The sequence below is a fragment of the Nilaparvata lugens genome, chromosome 7 (assembly GCF_014356525.2).
Source record: "Nilaparvata lugens isolate BPH chromosome 7, ASM1435652v1, whole genome shotgun sequence".
Classification (NCBI taxonomy): domain Eukaryota; kingdom Metazoa; phylum Arthropoda; class Insecta; order Hemiptera; family Delphacidae; genus Nilaparvata; species Nilaparvata lugens.
The window spans coordinates 8,860,939-8,874,895 of NC_052510.1; the positions used below are offsets into that span (position 1 = coordinate 8,860,939).

Here is a 13,957-nt window from a genome sequence, read left to right on the forward strand (position 1 = left end):
TGATTTTGAGGTCATGACTATACGTCAATTATACATAAAAACCGTAATTGAGTACTTAATAAAATATAGATCCGATTTTCCTCTCACAATAAACTCTACTCTTAATTATTATAATCTAAGGGCCACTGCTAACAATATGTAACCTATAACACTAATATTGAATGTATAAGGAGGCAATTAATTTACATAGGTACTAAATAATAAACCTCATTCCGAATCACTTTCTCATGGACAATAAGGTCAGCGGAAAAATTAAACTGGATATAAAAAACTGGACATACAGTAATTTCTTCTTCCATTTAGATATATGACTCGAGATTTCTGCTCCAGCATTTTTTATTTTTTTTTTCATTAGTTTTTTCATTTTTCAGTGGACTCGCTTACCTTTATTTTGAGTACCTATTCCTCTGTTTTCTTCCTTCCCCCCATTTCTCCCTTCCTTTTTTCCTCATTACTTCTCTTCTCTTCTTTGCCTGCCTATTACATGGGAAACCATAGTTGGCTAGGTATCTTCCTCTCTTTTTTCTCTTCTCCAACACACCCAAACACTCTACGAACATGGTGAATCATATTAACCTGAAGAGTTCTACAAAAATATTGAGGAAGAAATATGATGAAATATGCATATTTGTGGTACTATTGTAATGTTTTCACATGAAAACATGAAGGACCTTGAAGTAAGGATCTTTAGATGTCCACTCACAGGGACAATAGACGGAATTTTAGTAGCTGTCACTAAACCTAGCTCCGCAGTGCAGGCTGGGGGTGCTTGGCTGAATCGGACTAGGCGCTGAGACAGCAAATAATAGCAGCGTTGGTGGGAATTCGAGCGTCCGCAGTAACATCTTCCACCCGCCTAGCGGACAGACGAAAGATCAAACCAGTGTTATTTGATCCCTCCAGCCAGGCTCAGCCAAGCAGCCGAGACAATAGAACAATGGAGTGGCGGTCTTATTCGCGTTCATCGTCAGCAGATTTCTTTCTCACGATTATTCTGATTTTTGTGTGTCAATAATAACTCCAGTCACCAGTAAAAAGTTACCAGAAACGTGGTGTACTACCATATTAATGACTTTTCATGATGATTTTTAATTATTTAAAAACATTGTTGACATTCTGAGCCTTTAGGCTAAACTTGGGGTCGCTGAGATCGAATCTGCAATCAGAATTTCTCTATCACGAAAAATAACGAAAAAAATCCAGCTGTTGATCTTCCGGCAACCGTTAACAGTCATCCTGCAATGCGGCCAAAACACTTCCAAGCCAGACACCCATCTCGAATGACAACAACGCCAAGCTGTAAGAAACCATCCCGCACTGCGGCGCTAGGTTAATGGCCAGTCGTAGTGGACGCTACTATTCTAATATGATGAAATATGTGGTACTATGGTAATGTTTTCACATGAAAACATGAAGGACCTTGAAGTAAGGACCTTTAGATGTCCACTCACAGGGACAATAGACAGAATTTTAGTATCTGTCACTAATGGCCAGTTCTAGTGGACGCTACTATTCTCCCTGTGTGCAGAATGCTCTACCAAGAACTGAAATCTGAGCATAACGAGATAGTCGAGGTTAAGATCGATTAAAAAACTATGCAATGATAAAAAACATTAGAATCATTGATATAGATATAGAAGAATGTTAGCGAGCTGAATTACTTGAATCATGGAGAAAATATAGCATAAGTTTTCTTTTCTCTATGCTTGAATCGACATGACCATTCTGCTCATACCCTAACTTTATTTTCATCAATTTTGAACAAAGTTTTCTAATTCTGTGTGGTGAAAATCGAGTTATATTAAAACCAACTACAATTTTCCTTTTACAAATTCAGAATCAAACTTTTTTCTCAGCACAATTACAGTATTCATGAATTGAAAAATGTATAATTTCCAAAAAAAGTGTACCTGGAACGCTTCAGCCGCCTCCTCGAACTGCTTCCGCCTAGTGTTGGCCAGATCGTTGAGCACAGTCCAGTGCTCCTGCAGGCTGGCAATGCGCTGTTTGATCTCCTCCTGGCGGGGGTGTTTCTCAGCCACCAGCGCCCTACCTGCCTCACACACCTATCGCAATACAACAAACAAATTAAGTAAAATAAATCAATAAATGAATTTATTACGACTATAAGAATGAATATAACCGATAAAAATATATAATACAAGAGTACAATAATTCAAAACAAAGAATTGGCTACATGGTATGGTGTCCTGGACAGAAAAAAGAAGGAAGAATACTTGTCAAATATGATTTTTCATTATGGCTGTGGTACAAACCAGAGCTGGTATATCATCCAGAAAATTCCAGTCTTAGAATAAATCACTTGTGAGTCAAATCGAGATGTAACATTTTCAATTTTTCAACAAAATAAAGCTTAATAATAAAGTTCCAGCTTTGTAGAAGACAGCCTTTAGTATCCTCTCAAAATATATTTGAAATTTACATTGATAGAAATCTGTATTTATGTACCAGCTTTCCAGAAAACGTTTTCTCCAACCGTAGAAAATCAGCTAAGAGCTTACTCGCCATCATTGTTACGAATTTCAGAATTTTACGAAAATCAGAATGTTCCGTATGTTTTTCATTCACTACAGCCTTGAGTTACTCAAGGTTTCAATTTTCAATCTGTCAAGAAAGTTATACTACACTGAATCACATATTTCTTTCATGCTCATTAGATATTTTTATCACTATTACTTGTATTGAGAACCAGTTTTTACCAACAAAGAACAAGTTGGACTCAATATGCATATTTTCACGATAATGGCATTTGAATTTGGAAAATCAATATTATCGATTTTCCATTGATTTTAGTATTCGTGATGACATATCAATTCTAAACTATACTTTTTTGTATCTGGATGCTATTATTTACTAGGAAACATGAAAACATTAAAGAATTAACTGTGAGCAGTTTCGAGACAGCATGAAATGTCGAAAACAAACAATCCGGGTTTACTAAGAATGCTTTGATTGATCTTATACAGTTTGAAGTGTTATTTCATGTTTATGTAGCATTTTAATTGTGTTTTGGTTTGAGATTATAGTATAGTATTATGGCAGTACAACCAAGATTCACTGAGAAGGTTTTTATAATTTATAGAATCGTATTGTTCAGAATGCTTTGAAAGATCTTATACAATTTGAAGTGATATTTCATGTTTAAGTGAGCATTTTAATGGTGTTTTGGTTGAGATTAGTATGTTATTATGACAGTACAATCTGGAATAAAATCTAGGTTTACTGATTTCTTATAACTTACAGAATTGTAATTGTATTCAGAATGCTTTGGATGATCTTGTATAGTTTAAAGTCTTATTTCATGTTTATGTAAGTAATTTAATGGTTTTTTCGTTTGAAAATGTATTAGTTATGTACTCAAGATACACAATTATTCATTAAGATGATTTGGGGTTAACCAAAAGGCTAATAAATTCAAATAATTTGAATTCGAATATGAATCTGACCTGTTCGGACTTGGGCCTCCTGACGCCCATCTCATCAATCAGCACTTTGTGCTTCTGCTGCAGACTGAGTATGGCGCGCAGGTCCTTTGCGCAGATGGCCGCCTTGCAGATACGCTGCCTGTCCACCAGCCACCCCTCCTCCTCATCCACATCCTCCACGAACTGGTACAGGTTGCGGGCCTCCTCCAGACGAGCCCTCCTCGCTTTGCTGCTCTCCATCAACCTATTAAAGTTATCAACATTTCATTTTTAGAACAATGATTGAACATAATTATCATGTTGGAAAACATTGTTTAGAAGAGTCAACAAAATTCAAAGGCATCATTACACAGTCTTGTATGATCATGTATCAAGTCATATCTTTCTTTGACCACGTTTTACTTTAGGTTTGTTTCTCTATTTGATCCGAGTTAAACTGTCATTATTTGATAACTATAAACGAACAAATATCTAGAACCCGATCATCTAATATGACTGTATAATGAGCCACTACCTCCGTAAACAAAGCCATAGTGCATTCTGTTGATATCAGCACAGGTAGGGAAACGGCAATGGTAGGAGCCCTACCTATGCTGACGTCACACGAATGCACTAAGGCTTTGTTTACGGAGGTAGTGGATGAGCCCTAAAATTCGCTTCCATTGATGGAGAATAAAATTTGATTTGATTTACATTTATTTTATAGAGTATTTAAAAAGCTTTATTACATAGAATTAGTTTAGTGAGAACTACTTTATATGGTTTATTGCCTTGGATATGAGTTAAGTGACACATAACCAAGCTATATTTGGACTGTTGTATAAATTAGAATTGTAACCGTTTTGGGCGTAAGTTAGCCTGTGGTACTTTTCTGTAAGTTGTATAATTCTGAATAATTAAATAAAATAAATACAGTAAGATGAATACTTGTATTCAAATCAAATAAAAATTTATTACTTTACTAAAATAATATGTTTCTTGAAATTATGTACTCATTCGCTGAATAGAAGCTGTTTTTCTACATACAAATTACTAGCACCATTTCAAATTTACTCTTTATAACATTATTTTTCGTTTATTTACAAATTCATCCCTTGATAATATAAATTAAGAATTCAAATTTCATATTTTCCTATATGAATTGATAAAATTCAATGCAGGTTTAAAAGTCCGGGTACAAGTTCACTCTAAAAATTTGAAGGAGTTTCGAAATATGAGTAGGAATATTTTATTTACATGGTAGTAGGACAATAGACATGAAGAGATTCATCTGATGTGATAAATGATACTAAAGTAGCTAATAAGTGAACTGATGGGCTATTTAATTGGCTGTTTCAATATGTTGATAGAAAATAATGAATAAAAGACCAAGACTTTAAATAAATAGAAACGTGATATTGAACGTAGAACATGGTAATTGCTAGAGGTGCAAAAATACTTTTTGTTGAGGCTGATGCCCACATGAGTTTTAGACTTGTGAGTATCGAGACAGATGATGATGATGATGAGAGATGAGTGGACTTACAGATTCATGTGTGTTCCGAGCAAATGTTAACATTAATCTACACATGCAACAAGCAATTACTCACTTGTTATGAGCAGTGTTCAACTGATCGAGCCTGGCTTGCAAGAGAGGGGCTTCCTTGTGGCCACCAGTAATGTAGGTCTGGCCCTGCCGGTTCAATCTGCGCACCGTCTCTCCCATCGCAACCGAGACCTGCATCTCAGTCAGGCTGTGTTTTTGCAGCAGATCTTCAACGGCTAGCAGATGGGGACCTACGTCTTCTGACTGGAATGTTACCTGCGAGAAAACAAAAGGATATTTTGAATACTTCAGAGAACTCGGGAGTCATATTTTTATAAAAATGCATTTTATGAATATGCTTGAAATGCTACTTTATTTACAGAATGCTTTTAGGTAAATGCATTTTATGAATATGCTTGAAATGCTACTTTATTTACAGAATGCTTTTAGATAAATGCATTTTATAAATATGCTTGAAATGCTAGTACTTGATTTACCGAGTTCCTATAGTGAGGTGTACGATATAATGGCTGCATTTGATTGGTGTTGCCAATGTTATCATAACCTTGTCTATCATTCAACAAAGGAGATAGCGCTATCCTTTTCTAGCTCCACACCGTTGCCAGATTGTTTTTTGAAACTTTATTTATTTATTTTCAAAGGCAACTCTCTACGAGTATTTTAAGCTCAGGTGATAATGAGTGGATAAAGACAATACTGCACAAACGCTTCCAATGTTTGGAATTCAAAACAATGTTGAGTTATAATTATTAAAAACCAATTTAATTATGAAAATTATAAATTGAATTATATCCAATCTCAATTATGAAATATTATATTACGCTGCAAGCACAGAAAGTTAGTGTTTACGGTATGAGGATAGTTTCCCGGGCGAGGCTTGCCGAGCCCGTGAATATGTTATCCGAATACCGTAAACAACTTTCTGAGAGAGTAGCGTACGATATTTGTATATATGAGTTGTCATCTAGCTTGGCTTAGGTGATGATTTTAAATCAAAAGAGACAATAATAGATGCATTGCATCAGCTGTGAGTAGGTTATGTTGACAACTCATTTGACAACACCAGCTGTTGGAACGCACAAGAGACCCACGAAGCCGCCTAACTTTTGGCATCAGCTATATAAGAATAATAAATTGAATAAGAATGTTTTATGAGGGGGGGAACTTTGATGTCTCATATCTCAAGAACCAGACGTCGTAGGGTACTCAAAGTGGGGTGGAAATTTCCGATCCCACCCTCCTGAACACAATGCACCATATGGCACAGTTGTCCAAACACATTTTCAAAAAAGTTTTTTGCAAATATAGACTATTTGTAAATTGTATTAATTTTAATTTGTAATGCGTAAATGTATTATAATTATAATCATTAGGCTGCAAACCTTGATAAAAAACCCAATAAAACATGTTTATATATTTTTAACAAGAATGAACAGCAAATATTATATCAGGTATACCGGAATCGGCTATCTTCTATAAAAGGCAGTCACATGGCAGAGAATTGGCAACGCTGAGTTCTCCTACCTGCCATATGAGAGGATATCATTGTAGATATTTTAAAAAATGTGAGAAAGAGGAAGAAGGAGAAGAAGAAGAAGAAGAAGAAGAAGAATTTTTTATTTGATTAAATTCATGTTATGAAGAATTTATTGTTACGAATGATAAATTGATAGGAGTTTATAAATATTTTCTAATTCAATTGAAATAACTTCTGAAAAAAAATGATTGGATAAATACCAATATTGAATTATTGTTGACCAAGAACTTAGTACATCGACAATTATATATTCAACTAATTCTGTATTGATAAAATTATAATCATTTTCTCTATTGATAATCAATTTCATCAACTAACTGAAAAAAAGTACTTCAATTTCAATTTCCATGAATTTATTAATAGAATTATATAAATCTAAAGTGTAGGTCATGTCTAAATTCACAAAGAGTTCGATTCTTGTTGGCAAGATAGATGTTATTCAATGCAGAAATCATTGTTATTTTACTGAAAGATAGGATAAAATGAATATTTCTCTTTCAGGAAGAAGAAGAAGAAGAAGAAGAAGAAGAAGAAGAAGAAGAAGAAGAAGAAGAAGAAGGATATTAAAATAAGAAAATGAGAAGTAGGAGGAGGAGGAAGAGAAAGAGGAGAATAAGAGGTAGAAAGCAGCTAGTAAACAGTGGATCTATTGCAGACTATACGAACCTCGAGATCCTTGATAGTAGCTAGGATAGTGTCAGCCTCCCTGAGCAGCGACATGAGGGTGCAGAGCGAAGCGAGGCTGACTCGGTGCCTGTCGAGCAGCTCTAGCAGCTGCTTCCAGCGCTGCATCACCTCTGCCTCGCGACGCACCACTCTCTCCTTGCCGCGGTAGTTCTCGCGCACCAGCTCCTCACTCATGTTCGTCAGGTCGTGAAAACGCTCTTCCTGCAACCAACATACAATACGTCACAAAACTAATCATATTATTGATTGTTAATCAGAAAACTAGTTTTATGATTCGTTTTTTATCATAAAACAAATAATAATATTATGATTCAATCTTTGATTAAACAAATCTTAGTTTTTTAAAAAGTTGATAGCAATATTCAAGAGCTTAGCACATCAAGGTTCTAAGAATCCTGTTAAGTTCTTTATGAGTCATGTGTTCTAATGAGAAACATTTCTAAGGAAACCTGAATAATCAAACTTATTCCTATTTAGTCTTTGGGGGTATTCACGAAAATGGACGAGCTATTCGCTAACTTCTGCTATTTGCAGAAGTGAATGTTATAAGTCTCAAATTTCTTTATCCATTACAAACTTCTATAAGTTTCATCAAGTATTAACACTAGAATGACGACTTGCAGACTGTTTTAATTATGAAAAATATGAAATATTTACGGGTCTCACTGACTGGAGCTTGTTTTCAAATAACAAGGGATTTATAGTCAATAGTGGCCTAGGTTGTTACTCCGGGTGTTTTCAGCAGTTTCTGTTCGATTAGGAGGGATTTGTTGTATAATTTGGTCGTATAAATTATTTGATAATTGAGGATGTTGTGTTTATTCTTTGATGACTGTTTATAAATTTTAAATTGTTCCAGTGTGTTGAAGTCCTTTTGGTTTCATGTGCAGGATATATAGTTGGTAGATATGCTTGTGATTGATTTTCAAACAGAAAATCCCTAGGTCCTAATCAAACAAGATTAATATAAAATCATGAAATGAACAATATAAAGGAAATACTCAAAAATTATTCCAGTTCATTGAGATATTCACTAGATTATTGATGTATTCAACAATAATATTCATATATTTAATATGAATTCAACTCACCCTAGCTAAAATGTCAGCACTGATGGCTTCATGCTTTTTGACGGTGGCATCGACTTGTGCCAGGTTGCTGCCATACCTTGGATCAGACAGCACTTGAATCATCTCCTTCAGGTAACCTTCTCGAAGTACACTCTGCAACAAGACAATGAAGAATTAAGAGCAATTCAAATGTGGTAAGTAAGAAATTGATTGTAGAAGAGATTTTATACTGTATATACTGAATATCAACGAAGCTTGAAAAATATAAATTACATGGAAGAATACAACTCAAAGAGGTTTACAGTTAAACGCCAAAACAAAACTCATTTACATAAAAAGTATAACACAAATGTTTTATAAATAATATTAAGAACTTAATATTGGAGAGCAAAACAAAACTAGATAAAGAAAACAGAAAAAAGTGCTTAGAGAAAAAGCAATAAGATATAAATTATATCAACTGTAAAAATTTAAATTGTATCAATTATATACTGTATATACTAAATATCAACAAAGCTTGGAAAATGTAAAATAAAAATCTGTAGCAGCAATGTACCCAGCCTAAAGACGACCAATAACCACAGTTCATTACTTTCAACTTGTATAATCTCTCATTGGAACAGCCAATGAGAAAGTGGCATAAGATGAAATAAATGTTGAGTCAACTTCAATCATTCAACTGACGTATCACACAAAACATAATTCACGTATGATGAATATGGAAGAAACCGCATATCAATATCACAAACCGTTTCGAAGATATTCACACTATTAATCAATACTATTCAAAGCACAAAGGAGAGAAAAAAGTCTGAGAACGGCTTAGTATCTCATAAAAATAAGTGATTCCAAGGTGGGTATGATTGGGGATGTTACTCGAATTGAAAATACTACTTTACTATGACTTATCTTCGAAACTTAATATCTTCGAAACGGTTTGTAATATTGATATGCGGTTTCCTCCATTCATTTTTTCTTGAAATTCCTTATCGAAATCATGTATCGCATGACCTACTTCCTATTTAATAAATGGAGTTGCATTCAATATGGCGGACCAGATAATTAAAGTCATTGTAAAGTAGTTTTTCCAATTTGAGTAGTATCCCCAATCACACCCAACGTCAAATTACCTTTGTGTATGAGATATTAAGCCGTTCTCGGACTTTTCACCCACTCTGTATATGCTTATATATAGGGCTTATGCTTATATAGGTGTAGATAATTTATAGAATATGAAAAAATAAATCTTTACTCAATGACGAGTACATTACAGAATAGCAATACTCAATTATTGAATTCAACAAAAATGCGTAGTGTACAGTCAATGAATACAATACTGCTTGCTAAATAATAGTGAGATAGGAACCAGTTGTCACCTTCCGTTCGAACTTGTAGTTGATATATATTCATTTATAGAATATTGAATTAGGAATAAGTTATCACCTCCCGTTCGAACTTTTAGTATATATATTTATTTATAGAATATTAAATTAGAAATGAGTTGTCACCTTTCGTTCGAACTTGTAGTTGAGTTGTTCGAGCCTCTCCTGTCTGAGCAGTTCTTGACGTAGGGCAACCTCCCGTCTGTGCTCTGCGCCCTCCAGCTCCTCCCAGCTGCGTTCAAGGTCATGAATCAGCTGACCCTCGGACGGCGCGAACGGTGGTTGGTTCAGCGACTTCAGCTGAGTGTTGATGTGGAAGTAGAGCGCCTCTATTTCGCTACGCTCTTTGTATCTGTGTGTATCAAGGTAAAGAGCAAGTCAGAAAAATCCAGTGGTTTCAGTGGTACAACCGGAAGAAAATATAGATGACTACCAATAAAGTGAGGTAGGACAGAAACGTTGCCGATCCTCTGTCTTGACAATGCCTTCTATAGACGGTAGCTGAAAGAGGTTTATTGTTCTTCAATGTTGTTTTCCATCACGAACTGCTTATTATAAAATCACTTTTTGATATTAAAAAGAACGACTATAGTGAGGTCCACGTTATAATGACAGTATTTGATCAACTTTGGTTTTGCTATCCTTGTCTATCATCCGACAAAGCCGGTGGTACTATCCTTTTCTAGGTCCACAACGGTGCCAATAATGTTTTTGACAGTGTAGAAATATGATTAATTAATGCAGAGAATTGGCATCGCTATTCTCCTATCTTCATCCACTGCCATTATAACGTGGACCTCACTATAGCAGTCAGATTTTTTACAATAAATTAACTAATCTCTCACTGTGACAACAAGATCTTTCGGCAGGTCCGCCATCTTCTTAGTTGTACCAAGTCCTTTTCAATAGCAAAAAGTGGTTTATTGTTGTAATATTAACTGTTTATTCTCGTTTAAAATAATCAATTATATTTTATCAAGCAAGAAATTATATTTTTCAATGATTTTATAATGAATTTTCATAATCAAGATGATATATTTTGTAGATTAATTATTAATTCTACATTGTTGAAAGACGATCTGGTAACAGGTCAAAGCGTGAAAGAGATAGCGCTATCGGCTTTGTTTAATGATAGACAAGGATAGCAATACCATTGCTAATAAAACACTGTCATTATAACGTGGACCTCACTAAAGTATGAAGAAGGTAAAAAAAAGGTTCGCATCTCAATATATCTGCGTTCTTTGTTTCTTGTGTAAAGTGGAAAATGAAAAGGTTTTAGATAGAGGTACAATGGAAGAGAAAAATATACCAATAGTTTGAGAATGAGTCTTTAATACCACACAGTATTGTACAAAGGACCCCGTGTGTTATGTATTCTATTTTCTTTAAATTTGTACTGTGTGTGATGTACTTTTCCATTATGAAAACACAAATTGAAATTGTCAACCACTTTTATTATTATACAATACTATAACAGAACCTGGTTTCGTGGCTTTACCAGTTACATCTTCAGCTGTTTGTTTGCTATGGCTGGTAAAGCCACGAAACAAGGTCCTGTTATAGTATTGTATAATAAGAAAAGTGGTTGACAATTTCAATTTGTTTTCATTATTCTATTTTCTAACAATTTCTATAATGTGTTGTATATAACGCGAGAGTATATGACAAACCAACTAGTATGTAGGAGATAAAACTATCTCGTCTATCTCACTGAGTTCTTCTATCTGATTATGAAACAAAGGAGAGATCAAGGTGAGAAATGATCATTTATTTAATTATCAGAAATGATCGTTTATATAATTATCAGAAATTCAACTTACTTTGGCGGTTTCTCTATAGTTCGATACTGTTTGAACCCGAGTAGTTCTTTTTGGATGCCTTCCAAGGAATTGGGGAAATTTCGGTCCTCCAGTTGTACAATCTTCATACGAATCCACTCGAGCAGATTCGAAGTAAGTCGTTCGTAATGAATTTTCATTTTGTCAGCTTCCATCATTTGTCCGACAATCTAAAAAAAGAAATAAAGTTTACCTTACATTCATAGGAAAATTGCAGAATTGAATTATTAGTTACGTACACAAATTTCCACATCCCTATTAAACAGTATCTTCAATTTCTTAAAATAAATATCAATTTTTTACATACCAATTTATTTTATTCAATTTTTTATCTTCAATTTCTCATAAACCAATAACAAGATTCATTAATTGCACTTTTCCACTGTTGGAATCAAGTATCAAAGCTGCATAATACTACTGCTTTGGATTTTTCAAGACTTTTCTGTATCAAAAAAATTCATTCATGTCTCAAAAATTGGTTCATGAATGGTCTCAAATCAATCTTCAAATGATATAGCCAAATTAATCTCAGATCATAGCACCAAAATGAAATCTTAGATGAAGTACCTACATAACAGGCACCAGTCTGCTTTCAGTATCAACAGATATCCATTTAAGATTATTGAAGAAAATCAAGCAATATATACAATGAACTTGGAATTAAGGGAATATTTCTATTAAGTTGAGATTAGACCAAACGACCGAATGCTTGTTCTGAACAAGATTAATAAAAATCTGGATAAACCTAGTTAAAAAGCTTTAGAGCCATGAGAACTAACATTGGATTTATACACTTTTGGAGACATAATTTGTCATGATTTTCATATAATGTCGAGCTGTTTCTATGTGTTTTATGCTCCAGTGAATTTGTGCTCCAGCTACATGCTTGTTTTGTCTAACTAAAGCCCAAAGCTAGGCACACACCAGTTAGTCAAGACAGGACACGTTTAGTTACAATACTTCACATAGTTGCTTATGAAGACATGTCTAATTACAATGACTAAACGGTGTGTGTTGCTTCATAAGCAACTATGTGAAGTATTGTGACTAGTCTTCTCTTGACTAACTGGTGTGTGCCTACCCTAAGGCTAGGCACACATCATTTAGTCAAGAGAAGACAAGACATGATCAGACACGTTTAGTCAATACTTCACATTGTTGCTTATGACGCAACTCACACTGATTAGTTATTGCATTTAGACTTGTATTTATAAGCAACTATGTGAAGTATTGTGACTAAACGTGTCTCATCATGTCTAGACTTGTCTAGTCTTGTCTTTACTAATTGGTGTGCGCCTATCCTTACAGAAAATTTTTCATTCATGATAGGCCTACAGCAGGATGAGTTTACTTGAAAAGAATATCAAGTGATATGCTATTCTATTGGAACAATTATCGACATTGTAATTATTGTAAAAATCAATTAATTGGTTGGTATTATATGTAGATAAATATGAAGTGCAGTAATATAGTATTAAAAATTCTTACGTTAGCAATTCTTCTGCCACTCTTCATTTCATTCTTCATCCGTGCGAATGTGTGGTAATATGACGCCACATATGTGATGACCGACTTCTCGTCTGGTCTCTGCGTGTCAACATCTGAAAAAGTAACAATTGAGAATTTATTCCAGATCATAACAATGAAATGTCACTGTTTATTCTAGAATGGAAATGGATAAGTTATGTAATTTAAAGCAACATACGAATTTAACATCCAATTTGAAAGTATTTCAATTGCAGCAAATCATCAAGATTCATGATTTTAGAATTTATTCCAGTTCATATCAATGCAATGTCATGTTTTATTCTAAAATGAATAAGTTTTATACATCACATCAATATACAAAATAAACATCCAGTTTGGAAAGTATTTCTAATGCAGCAAATTTTCCATTGATGGTAAATTAATGATTTTACCAAGGTGAAGAATATTTATTGATATAAAATAGCAATCACTGTGAGCCGAAACAGAGTAAGAATATTCACTAATTGATAACAGTTAATGATTAAAGGACACAACTTTTATAGTAGGCTACACAATTACGTATATTATACTTTTTATAGTACAGTAAAACCTACCTACAGGTACCTATAAAGTACAACCTACCTATTATGTACAGATGATAATAATAATATCGAGTGACCTGGCTGGCTCAGGTCTGGTGTCAGTTTGTATAGAACTTATTCATTTTAGAATAAAAAATGACTTTTGATTGTCAGTAGCCTATATTATAGGCCTACACATAGTATACATAGATTACAAATGTGTGTAATAATAAACACACATAATACGTGTACACATAGTACACAATGAATTACTGTAGGTAATCATTTGCTATCAGTGTTCATTTTGTAGACTTATGATCAACAAAGGAAGAGCGAACAACTACATAGAGACATAGAATACGAAAGTTATAACAATTAGAAATTTAAAACAAAACATCCA

At 34.0% G+C, this 13,957-nt stretch overlaps 1 protein-coding gene across 1 annotated transcript in view; it reads right to left on the reverse strand.

The window, feature by feature from the left end:
- LOC111057644 (spectrin alpha chain, non-erythrocytic 1-like) overlaps positions 1-13,957 on the reverse strand; it is a 404,931-nt gene that overhangs the window by 83,672 nt on the left and 307,302 nt on the right. Inside the window, 8 exon segments of the mRNA XM_039433618.1 lie at positions 1,911-2,066; positions 3,468-3,690; positions 5,036-5,247; positions 7,196-7,417; positions 8,308-8,439; positions 9,795-10,020; positions 11,492-11,679; positions 12,998-13,110. Of these exon segments, the coding sequence (XP_039289552.1) occupies positions 1,911-2,066; positions 3,468-3,690; positions 5,036-5,247; positions 7,196-7,417; positions 8,308-8,439; positions 9,795-10,020; positions 11,492-11,679; positions 12,998-13,110 (1,472 nt within the window).